The 22,288-nt window shown below is 66.4% G+C and overlaps 2 protein-coding genes across 3 annotated transcripts; one reads left to right on the top strand and one right to left on the bottom strand.

Moving 5' to 3' along the window:
- Nucleotides 1-1,052: 1,052 nt before the first annotated feature.
- MAPK7 (mitogen-activated protein kinase 7) lies at nt 1,053-10,014 on the bottom strand. Of its 2 annotated transcripts, none has more exons than XM_029057675.1 (7): nt 9,982-10,014; nt 7,857-8,093; nt 6,683-6,848; nt 4,382-5,460; nt 3,203-3,738; nt 2,814-2,947; nt 1,053-1,539 (listed from the first exon to the last, which is right to left on the bottom strand). In XM_029057675.1, exons 2-7 carry the CDS (start codon nt 8,086-8,088, stop codon nt 1,386-1,388), a joined length of 2,301 nt encoding a protein of 766 aa, XP_028913508.1. In that variant the 5' UTR covers nt 8,089-8,093; nt 9,982-10,014; the 3' UTR covers nt 1,053-1,385. The 2 variants fall into 2 exon arrangements, with proteins under 2 accessions (XP_028913508.1, XP_028913507.1); XM_029057674.1 differs by lacking the exon at nt 9,982-10,014 and adding an exon at nt 8,767-8,886.
- A 4,679-nt stretch (nt 10,015-14,693) lies between these two features.
- LOC100084620 (zinc finger protein 629-like) lies at nt 14,694-18,190 on the top strand. The gene is made up of 3 exons (XM_029058039.1): nt 14,694-14,729; nt 16,485-17,456; nt 17,591-18,190. The coding sequence occupies exons 2-3, from the start codon at nt 16,485-16,487 to the stop codon at nt 18,188-18,190; spliced, it is 1,572 nt and encodes a 523-aa protein (XP_028913872.1). The 5' UTR covers nt 14,694-14,729.
- The last annotated feature ends 4,098 nt before the right edge of the window (nt 18,191-22,288 follow it).

The following is a 22,288-nucleotide window of genomic DNA, read 5'->3' as shown; positions in this document are numbered from 1 at the left end:
GAGGTCGGGGGTGGGGCTCCCGCGGAAGCCCCGTCGGGGAAGACCCTCGTCGGAGTGCTCGGTCTGCGTCCGAGACGGCGCGCGGGCCCACGACCCTCCCCGACGAGGCCGCGTTACGCCGTCGGGACGTTCCCTAACTCTGCCGAGGCGCTCCGTCCCGAAGGTGCGGTGAAAAGGCGCGTCCTGGCACGACGGAGCGTACTCCGCTGTCATCGCCGAGCCTCCGACCCGCCCCAACGGCCGACCCCGGCCGCGGTCTCCGAGTCCCCGCCGCGTAGCTAGCCGCTTAGCTCTTATTACTCGGCCGCTGAAAGCGTCCCCACCCCGCCACTCTCCCCGCCCGGCCACACGTCGGGTTCGAACTGCACCGACGCCCGCTCGGGTCCACCGCCCCGCGCCGCGCCACGCCGCTCCCGCCGCGTCCCCGAGCCTAACGTCCGCTCGTCGGGGGGAGGGTCGGCGGACCCGCTCCTCGCAACCTGGCTGCGTCTCGCCGTCGGCGAGCCTCGCCCCCGGCCCCGAGCCTGACCCCGGAGCCGGCTGCGCGGGGCCGTCGGACTCGGCCGTGTCCATTCTCCCTCTCTCCCCTCACCCACCGAGAGCCAGCTGCCTTCTGTGATCGCGCCGCGTACCCCACTGCGATCGGGGCGTACCCACGGGCCACCGTCCCGGCGGGCTATCCCCCCCCCCCCCCCCCCGCCCCCGGCTCCCGTTTCCCAGGCTCGCCGGACGGCACGGGAGGGAGGGGGCGGAGGTGCGGCGCAGAGGGACCGGGAGATGAGGGGAAGGGAAGGGAGTGGTGTGTTCGAGGGCCGTGAGGACGGGAGCGGGGGGCAGAGGGCGCAGGATCGCGGATGTCACAACTCAATAAACCTTCAGGATTGGATCGGATGACGTGGGTCTCTCCCCTTTGCCCTCGAGACCCCGCGGGACGCCCACCAGCCCCGCGGAACAGGAGGCCCCGCTCCCCGCCCCCCGCCGCTGTTCCCCGTGAACCCGGGCCTGCGGCTCTCTCCCCGCCCCTCGGGCCCAGCGATAGCCGGAGACGGAAGCAAGGGCAAGTCTTATATTTCCTAGGACGCGGGACTGTAAAAAGGGGCAGCGTTGAAAACGGCAGCCCCGAGACGAGCAAGGCCCCGCCGGTCCACGTTCCGTCTCCTCGTCCTCGGGCTTCTCTGCCCGAGGTTCGGTTTGAGATGAACCCGGAGAATAAATTAACACTTCCCGGACGAGGGCCCCGGGCCGGGTCCCTTCCGAGAAGGCGGGGCCGGCTCGCCCGGGCCTCCGATTCTCCCCTTCCAGCCCCGTCCCTCGCCGCGGAAGCCGGGTGCCCCGCCGTGCTCCGGCCCGGGGGTCCCCTCCCGGACGCCCGGTGCCGAGGCCCCTCACGGCTCCTGTAGGTCCGGCAGATCGGCTAGCAGCATGGGGGAGTCCAGCTGGATCTCGCGCTGCAGGGATTCGATGTCGGCCGGGTTCATGCCGTGACCCTCCAGCCAGTCGGCCAGAAGAGAGGCCGACAGCGGGGCGGAATCGGCCTGGCTGCGGGGACGGAGAGATGGGGCCGGTCGGCGGATTTCAACCACTCCTCCCCCCTCTAATCCCCGAGGCGCCTCCCACCGTCCCCCAGCGCACCTCGTCGCCACGTGCGTCCTCCTCACCGGTGAGGAGGAGGAAGAAGGAGGGTGACGTTGGTATCTGTTAAGCGCTTACTACGCGCAGAGCACCGTTCTGAGCGCCGGGGTGATCGGGGTTGTCCCGCGTGAGGCTCACGGTCTTAATCCCCATTTTACAGATGAGGTCACTGAGGCCCAGAGAAGTGAAGCGACTTGCCCACCGTCACACAGCCGACAGGGGGCGGAGCCGGCATTCGAACCTGCGACCTCTGACTCCCCGGCCCGGGCTCTTTCCGCGGAGCCGCGCTGCTTCTCTAGGCCCGGGCTCCCTCCACTACACCCCGCAAAGGTTCTGTGCTGGGGAGCCCCGTGCGAAGCGCTTGGGAGAGTAGTAACAGTGATGTTGCTATCTGTTAAGCGCTCACTCTGCGCAGGGCACTGTTCTAAGCGCCGGGGGAGATCCGGGGCCACCGGGTTGTCCCACGGGGGGGGGGGGGCTCACAGTCTTCACCCCCATTTCCCGGACGAGGCCACTGAGGCGCAGAGAGGTGAAGTGGCCCGCCCACCGTCACCCAGCCGCCGGGGGGGGGGGGCGGGGCCGGGACTCGAGCCCGTGACCTCCGACTCCCAAGCCCGGGCTCTCCCCACCGAGCCGCGCCGCTGACGCTACGACCAGGGCTGGCGGTCGCGTCACGGTCTAGACGGGGAGGCGGACGTCAGCAGGAAGAAACAATTCACACTGTGTAATTCACCCCTGTCGGCCAGAGCCTTGACGCGGGCAGGGAACGCGCCCGTCGCTGCGGTGCCGTGCCGTCCCGGGCGCTCAGCACAGTGCTCCGCGCGCAGCAAGTGCTCAGGGAACGGAGAAGCGGCGCGGCTCAGTGAAAAGGAGCACGGCCTCGGGAGCCGGAGGCCGCGGGCTCACACCCCGGCTCCGCCGTCTGGCTCCGGGCAAGTCGCTTAACGCCTCCGTGCCTCGGTTACCTCATTTGGAAAACGGGGATCGAGACCGTGAGCCCCCGGGCGGGCCGGCCTCCCCGCCTCGCACCCAGGCGGCGCTCGGAACGGCGCTCGGCGCACAGCGAGCGCCTGACGGACCCCAAAACCGTCACCACCAGTCACCGTCGACGAGGACGACGGACCGACGCGGCCCCCCTCCCGCTCCCCCGGAGCTCCGTGCCCCGGGCCTCCGTCACTCACCCGTCCTGGGGCCCCTCCGTCACTCCCATGTCGAAGGACTGATTGAGAAACTCCTCCAAGTCGAAGCCGACGCCGTAGCCTGCCCCGCTGCCCTTCGGGGTCCCGGAGAAGACGGGGGGCAGCAGGTCCTCCACCTGCGGGGAGACGGGTCGGAGGGGGGAGGTCGGGGCCCGGCCTCCTCCTCCGCGTCGGGGAGACACCGGTCGCCGTCACCCCCCAGGAGTCTCCCCCGCCCTCGACCCTCCGGATCCCGGCCGGGAAGCGTCGCCGCTTCCTCTCGGGCTCCGAAGGCCGGGGCCCCGCCTTCCCGCCGAGCGCCGGGCCGGACGGGCCTTCCGCGCCGCGGGTCGGGCCCGATCCCGGGGGGGGGGGGGGGCCCCCCTCCTCACCTGCGACTTCGACAGCTGCTGGGTCACCGAGTTGACGTCGGGCGATTCCGAGGCGGGGGCCCGCCGGGGGCCCCCGGCCTCCGGGGGCGGGGGCCCGGGGGCGAAGTAGGGCGGGGGGCCCACGGGGGCCGGGGCGGGAGGCCCGGGGGGCGGGAGCGGCGGCCGGGAGGCAGGGAGGGGGGCGACGGGGGCCGGGGGATCCGACGAGGAGGCGGCGGGCGGAGGGGGGCCGCGGGGCGGGCCGGCGGGCCGGGCCGGGGGTTCGGCCGCGGGAGCCGGGGGCCGGGCCATGCGGGTCCAGCGTTCCAACAGGCTGCGGTCGTTATCGCTCAGCACCAGGCCGGCCAGCGGGTCCCCGGGGGGCCCGGTTCCCGCCCCGCCGCCTCGCTCCTTGCGCTCCCGCTCCTTCTGCCGCTTTTCCCGCTCCTTGGCCCGCTCCTGCCGCCGCCGCCGCTTCTCCTCCCGCTCCCGCTGCCGCTCCTGGGCCGTCACCGGCTTCCGGGGCTCGGGAGCCTCCGGAGGGGCGCTGGGACCGTCTGCGTGGAGCGGGGCCGGGGGGGAGGGGGCGGAGAGGAGAGAAGGCGGGGGGGGGGGCGGGGGGTGAGACGCGTCGCCGCCGCCCCCCTCCCCGGCCCCCGCCCGCCCCCTGAATCGGGCCTGGGGGAACGAAGCCCGGCCCCCCGGGGTTTCCCGGGAAGGGGCGGCGCGGCTCAGTGGGCGGAGCACGGCCCGGGGTGTCGGGAGAACCCGGGTTCTAATCCCGGCCCCGCCGGGCGTCCGGCGTGGGGACCCCGGGCGAGTCGCTTAACTCCTCCGGGCTCGGTCACCTCGTCTGTGAAAACGGGGATTAGAAAAGGTGAACCCCACGTGGGACCGCCCGACCGATTCCCCCGGCGGCCGGGTGACCGCGGGGGGGCCGCTTCACCTCTCCGCGCCCCGGCTCCCTCATCCGCGAGACGGGGATCGACCGCGAGCCCCACGCGGGGCGACCCGATCGCCCCCGGACCCACCCCGGCGCTCGGGACGGACCCCGTAACCGTCGCCATCGTCGTCGACCGCTACCGTCGGGGGAGCGGACGCGCACCGGGACGATGGCCCGTCATCCCCGATCCCCGGGCCGTTCCCCGTCCCGCCCCCGGCCGGCCCCCCCCGGCCCCCCCCGCCCGGTCCCCCGGTCACCTTTAAGCCGGTTCCTCAGGGACTTGAGGAGGGCGGCCTTGAGGGCGGCCTTGGTGTTGTCGGAAATGGCCCCCTCCCGCTTGGGCGGGGCCGGGTCCCCGGGGGGCGGGGCGGGGCGGGCCGAGGCCGGGTCGACGGCGGCGTCCGGGCGGGGCCCGGGGGCCGGCGGGGGCGACTCCATGGCGCAGTCTCCGCCCGGCCCCCGGGGGCTGGGCATCTCCACGTCCGGGCAGCGCCGCCCCCCGGCCCCGGCCGCGGGCCGCAGGGAGGGCTGGAAGCGGATCTGCTGGCGGATGCCCTCGCGCCGGGCGTGGAAGTCGCCGATCTCCGCCACGATGGCCTCCTTGATGCGCTCCCGGGTCAGGGCCTCCCGGTCGAAGGCGAAGTCGAAGGGCGGCGCGCAGTCCGGCTCGTCGTCCGGGTCGTGGTACTTGGCCAGGAACGGGTGGCGGAGGGCGGCGGCCGCCGAGACCCGGCCCCCCGGCTCGAAGCGCAGCATGCGGCCCAGGAGCGCCAGGGCCTGCCGGTCGGCCCCCGGGTACACCGACTCCCAGGGCACCGGCTGGCGCGGGGGCAGGCTCTGGATGTAGGCCCGCACCCGCTCGGCCCCGACGGCCCGGATCACGGCCGGGGACGGGGTGCCCAGCACCGTCATGATCAGCTGCAGCTGGTGGACGTAGTTCTTGCCCGGGAACAGCTGGCGCCGGGCCAGCATCTCCCCGAAGATGCAGCCCACGGACCAGAGGTCGATGGCCTGGGTGTACTCGTGCAGCGAGAGCATCAGCTCGGGGGCGCGGTACCAGCGGGTGGCCACGTACTCCGTCATGAAGTACTGGCGCTCGGCCGGGGCGGCGCACAGCCCCCGGGCCATGCCGAAGTCGCCGATCTTCAGCTCGCAGTTCTCGTTCACCAACAGGTTGGAGGGCTTGAGGTCGCGATGGATCACCTGGGCCGAGTGCATGTACTTGAGGCCGCGCAGCAGCTGGTACAGGAAGTAGCGCACGTGCTCCAGGGTCAGCGGCTGAGACGAGTGGATGATCTGGTGCAGGTCGCTCTCCATCAGGTCCAGGACCACGTAGCTGCGGGGGGAGGGCGGGGGGCGCCCGCCTTAGCCGCGGCGCGACGAGGACCGCCCGCCCGGCACCGCGGAGCCGTCGACCGAGCCGGCCCGGGGCCCGACTCCTCCCGCCGCCGACCGGGGCGAGGCGGAGAACGATGACCGGGGCGCCCGCGGGGCGCCCGCCGACCGTCCCCGCCTCGGGGGCCGGGGGTCACGGGTTCGGATCCCGGCCCCGCCCCCCCCGGCAGCCGGGCGTCCGCGGGCGGGTCGCCTCACCCCTCTGGGCCTCGCCGACCTCATCTGCGAAACGGGGATCCGGACCGTGAGCCTCCCGCGGGACGGCCCGACGCCCCCGCGTCTCCCCCCGGCGCCCGGGGCCGGTGCTCCGCGCGCGGCGGGCGCTCGACCAACGCCGCCGCCACGCGCCGCGCGGGCGAATCGCGTCCGACGCGGTTCCCGTCCCGCTCGGGGCTCTCGGCCCCGATCCCCATCTCCCGGGTGAGGCGACGGAGGCCCGCGGGAGCGGGGGGCGGGGGCCGGGCTTGCCCCGGTCCCGCGGTGGAGCCGGGATCCGGACCCCCGGCCTCGCGACTCCCGGGCCCGTGCCCTATCCGCCCCGCCGTGCGAGAGCCCGGGGCCCCGCCGCTTCTCCGGCGGCCCCTCCGGAACGCGACCGGGGGTCGCCCCGAGCTCAGGCGTCCGGCTCCCGCATCGGCCCCGCGAGCCCGTCACGGGGCGGGGACCGTCTCCGTCCGTTGACGCGCTGCACGTCCCGGGCGCTCGGTACGGCGCCCCGCGCCTAGTAAGCCCTCAAGAAATACTACCGAGTGAACGGACCGAGGGCTCACCTCCTCCAAGAGGCCTTCCCGGACCGGGCTCCCCCTTCTCCCTCTGCTCCCCCTTCCCCTCCCCTCGGCTAAGCCCCCCGTCCCCCCTCTCCCTTCCCGTCCCCTCGGCCCCGTGCCGGTCCGCTCAGTTGTATACATTTTGATCGCCCCATCTATTCTGGTAACGAGACGTCCATCCCCTTCGCTCCATTTACTGCTATCGCTCTTGTCCGTCCGTTCCCCCCCCCCCCCCGCATCAGACCGCGAGCCCGTCACCGGGCAGGGGCCGTCCCCACCTGTTGCCGAACTGTCCGTTCCGAGCGCTCGGTCCGGCGCTCTGCGCGTGGCGGGCGCTCGGTAAATACCACCCACTGGACGGACCCTCGATTCCCTCCCCCCACGCCCGGCACTCACACGGATCTAAACTCCCCGTAGGGCACGGTGGGCTTCAGGATATCCTTGATGGCGATGATGTTGTCGTGCTTGAAGTGTTTGAGGATCTTCAGCTCCCGCAGGGTCCGCTTGGCGTTGGTCACCACGTCGAAGGCATTGGGGATCTTTTTGATGGCCACCTGTTGGCCTGGGGAAAGACGGGGAGGGGACGGGGTGAGGGGGGTCAAGGGGGAGCGGCGCCTCCTCCACGACCTCCGAGGGGGTAGGACGCTCCCCGGGGCAACGCCCGCGCGCCCGGACCCGACCCGCCCGCACCCCGGCTTCTCTCCGGCCCGCACGGGGAGGTCTCCGTCCGGCTGACGTCCGGGGCGGGGCGCCGTCTCGCCCCCGGGGAGTTCGGTTACGCGCGGGGGGCTCTCCGGGCGCGAGGCGGCGCGGCCCGGCGGAAAGAGCCCGGGCCCGGGGGTCCGAGGTCTCGGGTCCGAACCCCGGCTCGGCCCCTCGGCAGCCGGGTGACCGCGGGCGGGTCGCTTGATGATAACGTGGGTGTTCGTTAAGCGCCCGCTATGGGCCGAGCACCCTTCTAAGCGCCGGGGGAGACACGGGGGAATCGGGTCGCCCCACGTGGGGCTCACGGCCTCCATCCCCCTTTCACGGATGAGGTCGCCGAGGCACCGAGACGGTAAGTGACCCGCCCCAAGTCACCCGGCTGACCCGCGGCCGAGCCGGGATCCGCCCCCACGACCTCCGACCCCGGAGCCCGCGCTCTTTCCGCCGAGCCGCTCGGCTTCCCCGGGCCTCGGCGACCCCGTCCGCGAAACGGGGCTCGGGACCGTGCGCCCCCGGACCACCCCGGCGCTCAGAAGGGCGCCCCGCACGTAGCGAGCGCTTAAATACCAGCGTCGTCACTACCGTCCCCGTGGACCGGCGGCCCCCTCATCCTAGATCCGATCCCGCTCGGGTCTCTGCCTCCCGGTCGGACCCCCGGATCGCGCTGCCATTCGGTAGCGTTTGTCTATCGAGCGCTTACTGGGCGCGGGGCCCCGCTCGGAGCGTACGGTTGGGCAACAGACAGAGGCCGTCCCCGCCCAGCGACGGGCTCCCGGCCTAACCGGGTCCCGGGGGCGCCCGTCTCCGGCCCCCCCGCCCCCCGCTCCGGCGACGCAGCCTCCCGAGGGGGGCCCGGGGGGCTCACCGGTGAGGCGGCGGCGGGCGGAGGAGACCACCCCGTAGGCGCCCGTGCCGATGGTCTCGATGATCTCGTACTCATCTCCCACGTCGAAGGTCACGTCGAAGGAGCGCGCCTTCAGCAGGGCCAGGTTCTTGGCGGCCACCGAGGCGGCGGGGATGGGGGGCTCCGCTCCGCTCCCTTCGGGGGTCTCCCCGGGCCCCTCCTCTCCGCCCTCCTCCTTGCGGGTCTCCGCCATGGCACCTGCGGGCGACGAGACCGGGGGGGCGGGGAGAGGGTGCGGATGCCCCCGGATCCTCTCTACCAGCCTCCCCGGCCCCGAGCGTCCTCTCGCTCCTCCCCTCGGTCGGATTTGCCGAGCGCTCGCTGCGCGCAGGGCGCCGCGCTGAACTAACCGTGGCCTTCGTTAAGCGCTCGACTCCGTGCGGAGCCCCGTTCTGAGCGCTGGGGGGATAGCGGGTGATCGGGGCGTCCCACGTGGGGCGCGCGGTTTTTTTTTAATCCCCGTTTGACAGGTGAGGTGCCTGAGGCCCAGAGAAGTGAAGTGACTCGCCCGGGGTCACACGGCCCGCCGGCGGCGGAGCCGGAGGGTACCAATCGGCGACAGACGGAAGCGGCCGCTCGGCGGGAAGAGCCCGGGCTGGGGAGCCGGGGGTCGCGGGTTCGAATCCCGGCTCGGCCGCTCGGCGGCCGTGTGACCGGGGGCGAGCCACTTCACTTCTCTGGGCCTCGGCGACCTCGTCTGTCAGATGGGGGTTAACTGTGAGCCTCCAGTGGGACCACCTGATTCCCCCGCATCTCCCCCGGCGCTCAGAGCAGCGCTCCGCACACACTGAGCGCTTAACAAATACCGCCGTCATCATCATTATTACTAAGCGCCCGGGAAGGACAGTTGGGCGACCGAGGCAACCCCTACCGCGGGCTCGCGGTCCGGAAGCGGGGGACGGACGGCGAGAGAGAACCAGTCGACAGGCCTCGCTACCATCCAAGTAGATAAATAGAACCGAGGAGCGGCGTGGCTCGGTGGGAAGGGCCCGGGCTTGGGAGTCGGGGGTCGTGGGTTCTAATCCCGGCGCTGTCGTTGGTCAGCTGTGTGACTTTGGGCCAGTCGCTTCACCGGCCTCAGTTCCCTCATCTGGAAAATCGGGGGGGGGGGGGGGGAGACTGTGAGCCCCACGTGGGGCAACCTCAGGACTCTGTATCTCCCCCAGCGCTCAGGACAGTGCTCGGCACGTAGTGAGCGCTTAACGGATACCAAAACTATTACAGATAATCAACAGAAACACAGATAAACGCGGAGGGGGATCCACGGGACCGGTTCAGGGGGAAAAAGGCAGGATCAAAGAGGGATGGGTGGCTCGGCGGAGAGGGCCCGGGCTTAGGAGTCGGGGGTCACGGGTTCGAATCCCGGCTACCCCACCTGTCGGCCGGGTGACTTTGGGCAAGTCACTTGCCTTCTCAGTTCCCTCATCTGGCAAACGGGGATGACGAGTGTGAGCCCCACGTGGGCCCACCCGATCACCTCGTATCTCCCCCAGCGCCTCGAACGGCGCTCCGCACACAGTCAGCGCTTAACAGATACCAACACGCTGATTATTATTAGCCCTGCTCGCAACCCCGCCCCCTCCCAGGCCGCCCGGACGCCCGCTTCCCCTTCCCACGGTGCGTGGCTCGGTGGAAAGGGCCCGGGCTGGGGAGTCGGGGGGTCATGGGTTCGAATCCCGGCTCTGCCCCTCGGCAGCCGGGCCAGTCGCTTCTCCGGGCCTCAGTGACCTCATCTGGAAAATGGGGGTGGAGACTGGGAGCCTCGGGTGGGCCCACCCGATGCGCCTGGATCTCCCCAGCGCTTAGAACAGTGCCCTGCACCCAGTAAGCGCTTAACAAATACCCACATCGCCTTGCATCCCACCCCCCAGCGCTTAGAACAGTGCTTCGCACATAGGAAGCCATCCCGATTCCTTGGGAGCGGGAGCCCGCCGCCGGGCAGGGAGGGTCTCTGCTGTCGAGCTGCAGAGTCCCAGCGCTTAGCCCGGTGCTCCGCCCGTAGTAAGCGCTCGATAAGTACGAATGAATGAATGACTGCATGAATGAATGAATGAATGAATGATGGGGCGCCCCCCCCCCGACTTACCAGCAGCCGCCAGCTCCTCCGCCCGCCGGCCCCGCCCCCTCCCCCAGGCCCCGCCCCCCTCGCCTGGCCCCAGCCAATCACGGCCCCCGAGTTGGCGGCCGCTGGCCGTCTTAGCCAATCGGGGATGGCTCGGGGAGGGGGAGGAGGCCGCGCGTGCGCAGACGCGCCGGAGGGCGCCGCCCGAGCCGTCGTCGAGTCTTTGAATGGGCGTGGGCGCGCGCGCGGCCCGCGAGAAAGGTTCCCCCCCCCCCACCCCCCCACGCGCAGGCGCGGCCCGCGAGAAGGGTTTTTTTTTTCCCCCCCACCCCTCCACGCGCAGGCGCGGCCGGCCGAAAGAGGAAAGGGCGCCCAGCCAATGGGAAGGCCGCTCCCCGGGGCGGGGTTGGAGGGACGTGATAGGCTGATGGCGGGAGGGGGACGACGAGCTCAGCCAATCCCAAGCGGCTCCGGAGGGGAGGGCGGGGCGACCCGTTTCCTAGGCAACCGCCTAAGTGGCACCAGCCCAGGCCCCGCCTCTTTAAGAAGAAGAAGAAGAATGTTGTCGGTCTTTGTTAATAATAATAATAATAATGTTGGTATTTGTTAAGCGCTTGCTACGTGCCGAGCACCGTTCTAAGCGCTGGGGGAGATCCAGGGGCATCAGGGGGGCCCACGTGAGGCTCCCAGTTCATCCCCATTTTACAGATGAGGTCACTGAGTAATAATGTTGGTATTTGTTAAGCGCTTACTATGTGCCGAGCCCTGTTCTAAGCGCTGGGGGAGATCCAGGGTCATCAGGGGGTCCCTCGTGAGGCTCCCAGTTCATCCCCATTTTACAGATGAGGTCACTGAGTAATAAAGTTGGTATTTGTTAAGCGCTTACTATGTGCAGAGCCCTGTTCTAAGCGCTGGGGGAGATCCAGGGTCATCAGGGGGTCCCTCGTGAGGCTCCCAGTTCATCCCCATTTTACAGATGAGGTCACTGAGTAATAATGTTGGTATTTGTTAAGCGCTTACTATGTGCCGAGCCCTGTTCTAAGCGCTGGGGGAGATCCAGGGTCATCGGGTGGTCCCACGGGGGGGGGGGGGGGAGGGCTCCCAGTCTTCATCCCCATTTTACAGATGGGGTAACTGAGGCCCAGAGAAGTGAAGTGACTCGCCCCCAGTCCCACAGCTGCCAAGTGGCAGGGCCGGGATTCGAACTCATGACCTCTGACTCCCAAGGCCGGGCTGTCTCCACTGAGCCACGCTGCTTCTCAAGCGCTTCCTCTGCGCAGAGCCCTGTTCCAAGCGCCGGGGGAGATGCCGGGTCATCAGGTGGGCCCACGTGAGGCTCACGGTCTTCATCCCCATTTTGCAGATGAGGTCACTGAGGCGCATAGAAGTGAAGTGACTTGCCCAAGGCCACCCAGCTGACACGTGGCAGAGCTGGGGGATGCCCAAATCTAATAATAATAATAGCGTTGGTATTTGTTAAGCGCTTACTCGGTGCAGAGCACTGTTCTAAGCGCTGGGGGAGATGCAGGGTCATCAGATCGTCCCACGTGAGGCTCCCGGTCTTCATCCCCATTTTACAGACGAGGTCACTGAGGCCCAGAGAAGTGACTTGCCCACAGTCACCCAGCTGACAAGCGGCTGAGTGGGGATCTGAACCCATGACCTCCCAAACCGGGGCTCTTTCCACTGAGCCATGCTGCTTCTCTGCTGCTTAGTTAATGTCGGTATTTGTTAAGCGCTTACTATGTGCAGAGCACCGTTCTAAGCGCTGGGGTAGACACAGGGGAATCAGGTGGTCCCACGTGGGGCTCACGGTCTTCATCCCCATTTTACAGACGAGGTCACTGAGGCCCAGAGAAGTGAAGTGACTCGCCCACGGTCACACGGCTGACAAGTGGCAGAGCCGGGAGTCGAACCCATGACCTCTGACTCCGAAGCCCGGGCTCTTTCCACTGAGAGGCACAGAGAAGTGAAGTCACTTGCCCACAGTCACACAGCTGACGAGGGGCAGAATCTCACCCGGAAAGGAGGCACCCAGGGCCTTAGAGCCTTAAATTATTATTTGCTTTTATAAATTCGATTATAAGGATAACAAATAAATGATGATTATGAGCAGACTCCCTCTTTCTCCCCCGGAAAGGAGGCCCCCAGGGCCTTGGGGCCTTTAGGGTGAACGGGCTGAGCGCTGCCGGAGGGTGTGAGACCCCGAGCGGGTGGTTTCAGGGTTGGAATTGTGCGTGCGTGTGGAGTTGGCCCAGAGCGAGCGCTGAACAAATAGCAAATTATTATTTGCTATGATAATTTCTATTGTGACGATAACAAATAAATGATGATTATGAGCAGACGCCCTCTTTCTCCCCCGGAAAGGAGGCCCCCAGGGCCTTGGGGCCTTTAGGGTGAACGGGCTGAGCGCTGCCGGAGGGTGTGAGACCCCGAGCGGGTGGTTTCAGGGTTGGAATTGTGCGTGCGTGTGGAGTTGGCCCAGAGCGAGCGCTGAACAAATAGCAAATTACTATTTGCTATGATAATTCATATTGTGACGATAACAAATAAATGATGATTATTAGGAGCCGCCCTCTTTCTCACCCCGAAAGGAGGCATCCGGGGCCTTCTTGACCCCGGCTCTGTGAACAGTTAAAACCACGGAGAGATCCCGTGCGGCGGCCTCATCCTAGAGAGGCCTGTGCGGGGACAGCCGACGACTTCCTCTTCCAGGCCATCCTTCCCCGCCTTCCCACCGGACCGAGTGGAATGTCCTCTGGGCTCTGAGCATCCGGATGCTCAGTCTTCCTCCCTAGGCAGACCCTTCCCCATCTGTGGCCACCCTCTCGCCATCCCGCGTGGTGCCCACCACCGGTGAGTTGGGGGCTTCAGCTGTGGGAAGGGGGCCTCGAGCGGAGAGAGCCGGTCGCTGGCCTTCTGGGGAGGGAGGAAACGAGGCCGGGGTCCCTTAAGCAGTGCCCTGCACCTAGTAAGCGCTTAACAAACACCGACATGATTATTGTCGCGGGGCACTCGCCCCAGCGCTTACAACAGTGCCCTGCACACCGTCCCCACTCACCGGAGCAGCGGCAATCCCAGAAGGAGCTTTCGGGGGACGAGACCCGCGGGCCCGTCCCCAGCGGGACTGTCACAGTGCGGTTTTCTCACCCTCCGGCTCCACTTCAGAAGTGGAGCCCTGAAAGAAGAATAATAACAACGATGGTGGTATTTGTCCGGCGCTTACTACGGGCCCAGCACTCTTCCCAGCGCTGGGGGAGATAATAATCATGATGGTGGTATTTGTCCGGCGCTTACTACGTGCCCAGCACTCTTCCCAGCGCTGGGGGAGATAATAATCATGATGGTGGTATTTGTTAAGCGCTTACTACGTGCCCAGCACTCTTCCCAGCGCTGGGGGAGATAATAATCATGACGGTGGTATTTGTTAGGCGCTTACTGTGTGCCCAGCACTCTTCCCAGCGCTGGGGGAGATAATAATCATGACGGTGGTATTTGTTAAGCGCTTACTGTGTGCCCAGCACTCTTCCCAGCGCTGGGGGAGGTAATAATAATGACGGTGGTATTTGTTAAGCGCTTACTGTGTGCCCAGCACGCTTCTCAGCGCTGGGGGAGGTAATAATAATGACGGTGGTATTTGTTAAGCGCTTACTGTGTGCCCAGCACGCTTCTCAGCGCTGGGGGAGGTAATAATAATGACGGTGGTATTTGTTAAGCGCTTACTGTGTGCCCAGCACGCTTCCTAGCGCTGGGGGAGATAATAATGATGATTCTGGTATTTGTTAAGCGCTTACTGTGTGCCCAGCACGCTTCCTAGCGCTGGGGGAGATAATAATGATGATTCTGGTATTTGTTAAGCGCTTACTGTGTGCCCAGCACGCTTCTCAGCGCTGGGGGAGATAATAATCATGATAGTGGTATTTGTTAAGCGCTTACTACGCGTCCAGCACGCTTCTCAGCGCTGGGGGAGATAATCATTCATTCGATAGTATTTACTGAGCACTTACTATGTGCAGAGCACTGTACTAAGCGCTTGGAATGGACAAATCGGTAACAGAGGCAGTCCCTGCCCTTTGACGGGTTTACGGTCTGATCTAATAATCGAATCTAATCCGGTCTAACAATAATGACGGTGGTATTTGTTAAGCGCTTTTACTGTGTGCCCAGCACTCTCCCGAGCGCTGAGGGAGATAATAGTAATGATGGTGGTATTTGTTAAGCGCTTACTGTTTGTCCAGCACTCTACTCAGCGCTGGGGGAGATAATAATGATGATGGTGGTATTCGTTAAGCGCTCACTCTGTGCCCGGCACTCCTCTCAGCGCTGGGGGAGATAATAGTAATAATGTTGGTATTCGTTAAGCGCTCACTCTGTGCCCGGCACTCCTCTCAGCGCTGGGGGAGATAATAATAATGTTGGTATCTGTTAAGTGCTTAATAATGATAGGGGTATTTGTTAAGCGCTCACTATGTGCCCGGCACTCTTCTCAGCGCTGTGGGGGAGATGATAATAACGATAGTGGTGTCTGTTAAGCGCTTACTGTGTGCCCAGCACTCTTCACAGCGCTGGTGGCGATACAAGATGATCAGGTCGTCCCACGTGGGGCTCACTGTTTTAATCCCCATTTTCCAGGCGAGGTCACCGAGGCCCAGAGAAGTGAAGTGACTTGTCCAAAGTCACCCAGCTGACAGGCGGCGGAGCCGGGATCAGAACCCGTGACCTCTGACTCCGGAGCCCGGGCTCTTTCCGCGGAGCCACGCTGCTGCCAAAAGGTGGGGCTCACGGTCTTAATCCTCATTTTACAGATGAGGCAACCGAGGCACAGGGAAGTTAAAATGACTTGCCCAGAGCCACCCGGCCGACAGGCGACGGAGCCGGGATCAGAGCCCGTGACCTCTGACTCCCGAGCCCGGGCTCTTTCCACTGAGCCACGCTGCTTCTCCCGAAAGGAAACGAATACGAAAGGATGGTCCCAATGGTGCGATTCCTCAAGCTCCGCTTTCCCTCCGCCACCCGACACGCTCATCCCGACAGTAGTGGGATGTTTTTCAGCCTTCTTTCGCGCGCTTTTTGTAGCGTTGGAGTAGGTAGAAGGCGCTCGGCCCTGACCCAGCTCCCCCCGCCCCCCGTGGGGCTCCACTGCCCAGGAGAGGCGGCGAGGACCTTTCCTCCGCACATCCTCTTCTCCCCTCGGCCTTCGGATGTCCTCCGTCCCGGGTCGCGACTCTCTGCCCGGTCCTTTCCGTCCTTTCCCGCTGGACGAAGTCTACCCCCCGGCTCCCTTGATCCCAGACTTCAATAATACCAACTGGGGTATTGGCGAAGCGCCGACTGCGTTGCCGGGAACTGCCCTGATGATAATAATAATAATAATTCTGGTCTCTGTTAAGCGCTCACTACGTGCCAAGCACCGCTCTAAGCGCTGGGTAGGTACAAGGTAATTAGGCCGCCCCGCGTGGGGCTCGCAGTCTCCATCCCCGTTTTAGCAGATGAGGCCCGGAGAAGTGAAGTGACTCGCCCAAAGTCACCCAGCTGACAAGGGGCGGAGCCGGGATCGGAACCCACGACCTCTGACTCCCGCGCCCGGGCTCTTTCCGCTGAGCCGCGCTGCCTCTCCATTAAGGTTCGATTCCCGGCTCTGCCATTTGTCAGCTGACTGTGGGCGAGTCACTTCATTTCTCTGTGCCTCGGTGGCCTCATCTGTAAAACGGGGATTGACCGTGAGCCTCACGTGGGACGACCCGATGACCCCGTATCTCCCCCAGTGCTCGGAACAGCGCTCGGCGCATAGCAAGCGCTTAACAAATACCAACGTTATTACCGAGCGCCGGGGTGGTTACGGCCAAGCAGGTCGGGTGGGACGCAATCCCTGTCCTCCCCGGGGCCCACGGTCTCCGTCCCCCTTGAGCAGATGAGGTTGCTGAGGCCCAGAGAAGTTCATTCATTCATTCATTCATTCAACAGTATCTACTGAGCGCTTACTATGTGCAGAGCACTGTACCAAGCGCTTGGAACGGACAGGTCGGTAACAGATAGAGACAGCCCCTGCCCTCCGACGGGCTCCCGGTCTAATCCGGGGAGACGGCCGGACAGGAGCGGTAGCAGTAGACAGAATCGAGGGGACGGACGTCTCATCAGAACGATAGCAAAGAGAAAGGATTAAGGCGATGTACATCTCGTTAACAAAGATGAACAGGGTAACGAAACGCCCGGGGGTCACACGGCAGACAGGCGGCGGGCGACGGGATCGGAACCCCCGACCTTCCGACTCGCGGGCCCGTGCTCGGCCCGCTCTCGTCCTTCACGCCCGACCCGGCCGGATAAAGCGCCGGGCGTCGGTGGCACGGGTCCGGCCCGCGCCCGCGGGAAGGGGCGAGGCAGACGCCGAGGCTCGGCGCTTCTTCTCGCCGACGGGGGGCGCGGGGCGGCGGGGGGCGGGGGGGGGGGGGGGAGGGTCGGCGGGGCGGCGCCGGCGCGGCCGCGCGTGGGATCCTCACCCCGGGCCCCGACGCCTCCCTCTCTCCCAGATGGAGTCCCCCGAGGACGAGGACGCCCCCTCGACCGCCGAACTCCGCGCCGGGCGGCCCGACGTCGCGGAGCCCCGACCCCCGGAGGAGCGGCGGGGGGCCCCGTCCCCCCCGGGGCTGGCCCGGGTCCTCCCGCCCTCCGCCCGCCCGTACATCTGCGGCGTCTGCGGGGAGAGCCTCAGCCGCCGGTCCGGACCGGTGGTCCGGCAGTCTTCCCACGCGGGCGAGGAGCCCAGCACCTGCCCGGAATGCGGGAAGGGCTTCCGGCAGACCTCCGCGCTGGCCCGGCACCGGCGGACCCGCACGGGGGAGAAGCCGTACAGGTGCGGCGAGTGCCTCAAGTCGTTCGGCCGGAGCTCCGCTCTCATCCAGCATCAGAGGACTCACACGGGGGAGAAGCCCTACAGGTGTCCCGACTGCCCCAAGACCTTCGGCCGCCGATCCAACCTGGTCCAGCACCGGAGGACGCACACCGGCGAGCGGCCCTACAGGTGCGGGGAGTGCGAGAAGACCTTCGGCCTCAGCTCCACGCTCATCCAGCACCAGATCATCCACACGGGGGAGAGACCCTACCGGTGCGAGGCCTGCGGCAAGGCCTTCAACCGGCCCTCCAACCTGACCAACCACCGGCGCACCCACACCGGGGAGCGGCCCTTCGAGTGCCCCGACTGCGGGAAGAGCTTCTGCGAGAGCTCCACCTTGATCCAGCACCGGCGGACCCACACGGGCGAGAAGCCCTACCGGTGCGCCGACTGCGGGAAGAGGTTCGGCCTCAGCTCCACCCTGATCCAGCACCGGATCACCCACACCGGCGAGCGGCCCCACCGCTGCCCCCGCTGCGGCAAATCCTTCGGCCTCAGCTCCACCCTCCTCCGCCACCGGCGCACCCACGCCGCCGACAAGCCCCCCGCGCCCGGGGCGGCCGGGGACGGGGGGAGCCGACCCGCCCGGCCGGCCGAGGGGGACCCCGAGGCCCCGGGCCCGCCGCCGGCCCCCCGCGGCGGCGGGGAGGGGCCTCCCGGGAGAGACCCCGAGCCCTCGACGCCCGCCGGGGCGGGGGACCCCCGGGGGAGGCCCCGCCGCCATCCCCCGCGCCCCCCGGGGAGACCCTCCCGCTGCGCCGTCTGCGGGCGGGCGTCCTCCCGGCCCGGCCGCCGCCTCCTGGCCCGTCCCGGGGAGCGGGCCCCGGGCTGCTTGGCGTGCGGGGAGGGCCGCGGGCCCGTCCGACGCGGGGCCCGCCCGGCGGCGCGGCCGCCCGCGGGAGGGGGTTGGGGCGGGGCCCCCGCCTCGTGCGGCGCCGGCGGAGGCACGTGGCCGAGGGGCCCGTCGAGCGCGACGACCGCCGCGAGGCCCGCGGCCGGAGCCCCGAGCCCGCCGGCGAGGAGCCCCACCGCGGCGGGGACTGCGGCCGGGCCTTCTCCCGCGGCTCCGCCCTGGTCCTCCACCGCCGCGTCCGCGCCGCGGAGGGGCCCCGCGGCTGCCGCCGGCGCGGGAGGGCCTTCGGCCGGAGCTCGGCCCTCGCCCGGCACCGGCGCATCCGCCCGGGAGAGAGACCCTACCGCCGCCCGGCCTGCGGGACCGCCTTCCGCCACCTGCTGCGGTTCGCGCGCCACGAGGAGGTCCACGGGCGGGGGGCCGGGGCCGCCGGCGGGCTCCGACCGGCCGTCCCGGGGCGCGGCGGGGGCTCGGGGGGCCGATCTCCCTAGAGAGAGGGAAGCTGGGGCGACGGACCAAGGCCCCGGGGGGGACCACCTGGGGGGGGGCGGAACGCCCGAAGGCGGGGGGGTCGTCGGAGAAAGGAGTCGCCCCTCGGGGAAGCCCCCGGCGGGGACGGCGTAAGGGGGGATGGAGGGGCCCCGGGGCGGTCCAGGGCGAGGGGGGACAGACGGACGTAGCCGACGGATGGGGGACGGGGGGCGGGGAGCAAGGACCGGCCCGGCGGGGGGGCTGCCGCGGCCCACCGGGGGCAGAGGGCGGTCGGAAGATCGGGGCCCTGGGGTTCGGTCGAGGGGGGGAAAGAAGGATTTAGTCAAACCGGGGTGACTCCTCTCCAAGTTCCCCGCATCTCCCGGAGCTCCTCCTTCAATAAAGTTCACGTTGCCGGGCGCCTTGTCCCTTCCGTCTGCGGCGGGGAGATGCGCGTGCAGGGGTGGGTGTCCGGGTTCCCGGGCCCTCGACCTTCCCGCCGGGCGGAAGACCCGCCGTGTGAGAGGCGGGATGCGCAATCGGAGAAGCGGCGCGGCTTAGCGGCGAGAGCGGGGGCTCGGTGGGCCCCGATCCCGGCTCCGCCGCTTGTCCGCCGCGTGACCTCGGGCAAGACGCTCGATTTCTCCGTGCCCCGGCGACCTCATCTGCAGAAAATGGGGATCGAGGCCGCGAGCCCCACACGGATCGACCGGATCACCCTGTATCTACCCCAGGGCTGGGGACGGTGCTTGGCGCGTCGCAGGTGCTCGGCAAATGCCACGATCGTTTATTTATTATCATCCGGGGGATGGCGTCCCAGGCTCACTTGAAGGTGGAGAGCAAACGGAAAGAGAAGGACGGGACGTGTTCACGACCAATCTTCAGGACATCGGGTGGGGGCGGGGAGCGATTTTTGGCGGCCCCCCCCCCATATCAGTCCTAGGGTCATTCCTGCCTTTAGGCCACCGGGATACTACTCCTAATAACAAGGGAGGTATTCGTTAAGCGCTTACTATGTGCCGAGCACCGTCCTTAAGCCCCGGGGGAGATACGGGGTTGATCGGGTCGTCCCACGGGGGGGGGGGTCACGGTCTTCACCCCCATTTTAAAGATGAGATCACCGAGGCCCGGAGAAGTGAAGTGACTCGCCCGGGGTCACGCCGCTGACACGTGGCGGAGGCGGGATCGGAACCCACGACCTCTGACTCCCAGGCCCGGCCTCCGGCCGCGGTAGCGGCGTCGGCTCGTCCGCGACCCGTCGGTTCCGAACCCGGGGACCCCTTGGGTTTAAAAGTGACCCGGCGGTCCGAAGAAGGGTCAGTGCAGCTTCTGGGTTGGGGGGGGGGGGAGGGGAAGCCTACCTTTTTTTAATTTTCTCCACTTTCCCCGCCGCCCGGATTCCCTTTCCTCCCTCCGGCTCCCGCCCGGTCCGCTCCGAGTGCGGCCGCCCGACTATGAGCCCAGACCTCGGGGGTTCGGATACTGTGCCGGACTAGGAGTTCGGCAAGGACGCAGCCAAAATGGCCGTCGTAGGAGCAGTCGGGTAGGTGGAAGATTTCGGCCCGTGGGTGACGGCACCCTAATGGTCCCGGAACGACCTCGGTCGGGGCGGGAGACGCCCGCATCCGGGCTGGGGGGAGTTCTCCCTCTCTCTACCTGGTGCTTCAGCATCCTTTCTGCCTCATTTTCCCCTTCCACCTAATGGAGAGTTCACGGGCCTGGAAGTCAGAGGGCCCGGGTTCCAATCCCAGCTCCGCCCCTCGCCCGCTGTGTGACGAGCTACTCGGTTTCTCCCTGCCTCAGTTTCCTCATCGGTAAAACGGGGGCGAAATCGCCCGCCGTCCCGTCCCCTTAGACCGTGGGAGCGGGACGGCGTCCGATCCGACCGTCTTGTGTCTACCCCGGCGCTTAGTACAGTTTTGGGCACATTACAAGCGCTTCACGAATACGAGTTACTATCGTCATGATTATGGTCGGTCTCCTTTCCCCTCCTCCGCGTGGTGGCCACACTGAGAGTGACTCGGGCGTTGGGGCTTTCTCCTCTCCCCTCTCTGGTTCTCGCGGCTCTGATCTTCGAATCTGGAGCTTTAACTCGTACAAGCGTTTGGAAAATTGGAGGCCAGTAACCAGGACTCCCACTTATTTCGTAACACCCTAGAGGACAAAGTTCAGCGCTCCGCAGTGCGGGCACTTAATTGATCAACGGTGGTATTTGTTAAGCGCTCGCTATGTGCAGAGCACCGTTCTGAGCGCTGGGGTAGAGAAGGTTGGTGTTTTAATGACGTCGGTATTCGTTAAGCGCTCGCCGTGTGCCGGGCACCGTTCTGAGCGCTGGGGTTGATACGAGGCGATCAGGTTGCCCCGCGTGGGGCTCACAGTCTTCACCCCCATTTTACAGATGAGGTCCCTGAGGCACAGAGAAGTGAAGTGACTCGCCCCAAGTCACACCGCTGACGAGCGGCGGGGCCGGGATTCGAACCCACGACCTCTGACTCCCAAGCCCGGGCTCCTTCCACCGAGCCGCGCTGCTTCTCTAAGTGTGTGGGCATTAAGCGAATGCTGCCGATATTATATTACCCGTTCACCCATTCCGTCATGCGGCGGAGCCAGATTCTCTCAGTGTCTTTCCGACCAATAAAGGAACCTCTCAGCGCTGCTTCACGGCGGTTAAATCTGGATTTGAATCTCTCGTCGCGGAGAGGCGGCGCGGCTCAGTGGAAAGAGCCCGGGCCCGGGAGTCAGAGGTCACGGGTTCGAATCCCGGCTCTGCCACGTGTCAGCCGTGTGACCGCGGGCGAGTCGCTTCGCCTCTCTGGGCCTCAGTTCCCTCAGCTGGAAAATGGGGGTGAAGACCGGGAGCCTCACGCGGGACAACCCGGTGACCCCGCATCACCCCCGGCGCTTAGAACGGTGCTCTGCACGTAGTAAGCGCTTAACAAATACCAACGTGATTATTATTATTATCCCAATGGCCATCAGGAGAAGTTTCAAATAATACTATTTTCCCTCACCCCGCCAGAAACTCTATGAACGGCGTGACTTAGCGGGCGAGAGCATGGGCCTGGGAGTCGGAGAACCAGAATTATAATTCTAATTTTGCCCCTTACCTCTGGTGGGTCTCCGCGTCTCAGTCGTCTCATCTGCCAAATGGGCTTCGCTCCCTGTTCTCCCTCCCGCTCAGTCTGTGAGCCCCGGGTGGGACCGGGTAACCTCGTACCCATCACGGTGCTTAGCACATCTCGACAAAGAATAAGCGCTTAGCGGATACCGCCGTTGTTATCGAACGTCTGTGGTTTTAAATTTACATTTTATTGGGAGTTATAATGATAATGTTGGTATTTGTTAAGCGCTTACTATGTGCGGAGCGCTGTTCTAAGCGCCGGGGGAGATGCAGGGGAATCGGGTCGTCCCGCGTGAGGCTCACGGCTAATCCCCGTTTTACAGACGAGGGAACCGAGGCCCGGAGAAGTGAAGTGACTCGCCCACGGTCACACGGCTGACGAGCGGCAGAGCCGGGAGTCGAACCCGTGACCTCTGACTCCGAAGCCCGGGCTCGTTCCGCTGAGCCGCGCCGAGTTATCATCGTCAGAGCTTCGGGGGTTAATAACGGTGACGACGATGGTCGTGGAGTTCGTTAAGCGCTTACTGGGCGCCGGGCACTGTACTAAGCGCTGGGGCGGGTTGGACACAGTCCCCGTCCCATGGGGGGGGGGGGGGGGGGGGGGGCTCACGGTCTCCAACCCCATTTTACAGATAAGGTCACTGAGGCCCAGAGAGGTGATGTGACTCGCCCAAGGTCACCCAGCGGATAAACGGTAGAGCCGGGATTAGAACCCACGACCTTCCGACTCCCAGATCCCCCCCGCTCTCTATCCACTACACCGTAGGGTTACGAACTGAAGAATTTTGTCACGTCTTCGGCGGGGGAAAGCACAAAATCAGCATTTTAGAGGTTTACCTGAAAGTCTTCATCGCTTTTTACCGTTTAAACTTTCCGTGAATTCCTCGAGTTCCTCTGGTCGAAGTGCCCCGTGTGAACGCTTGCAGGTTTAATCAAATCTGACTTGCTGGGGGCGGTGGGTCTTGATGAGTAACCCGCTTTCACTGCTGAAATTGTA

This window comes from Ornithorhynchus anatinus, chromosome 2, assembly GCF_004115215.2.
Source record: "Ornithorhynchus anatinus isolate Pmale09 chromosome 2, mOrnAna1.pri.v4, whole genome shotgun sequence".
NCBI classification, from domain to species: domain Eukaryota; kingdom Metazoa; phylum Chordata; class Mammalia; order Monotremata; family Ornithorhynchidae; genus Ornithorhynchus; species Ornithorhynchus anatinus.
The sequence above is the reverse complement of the archived record's forward strand: the minus strand, read 5'-3'. Positions and strand labels throughout refer to the sequence as shown.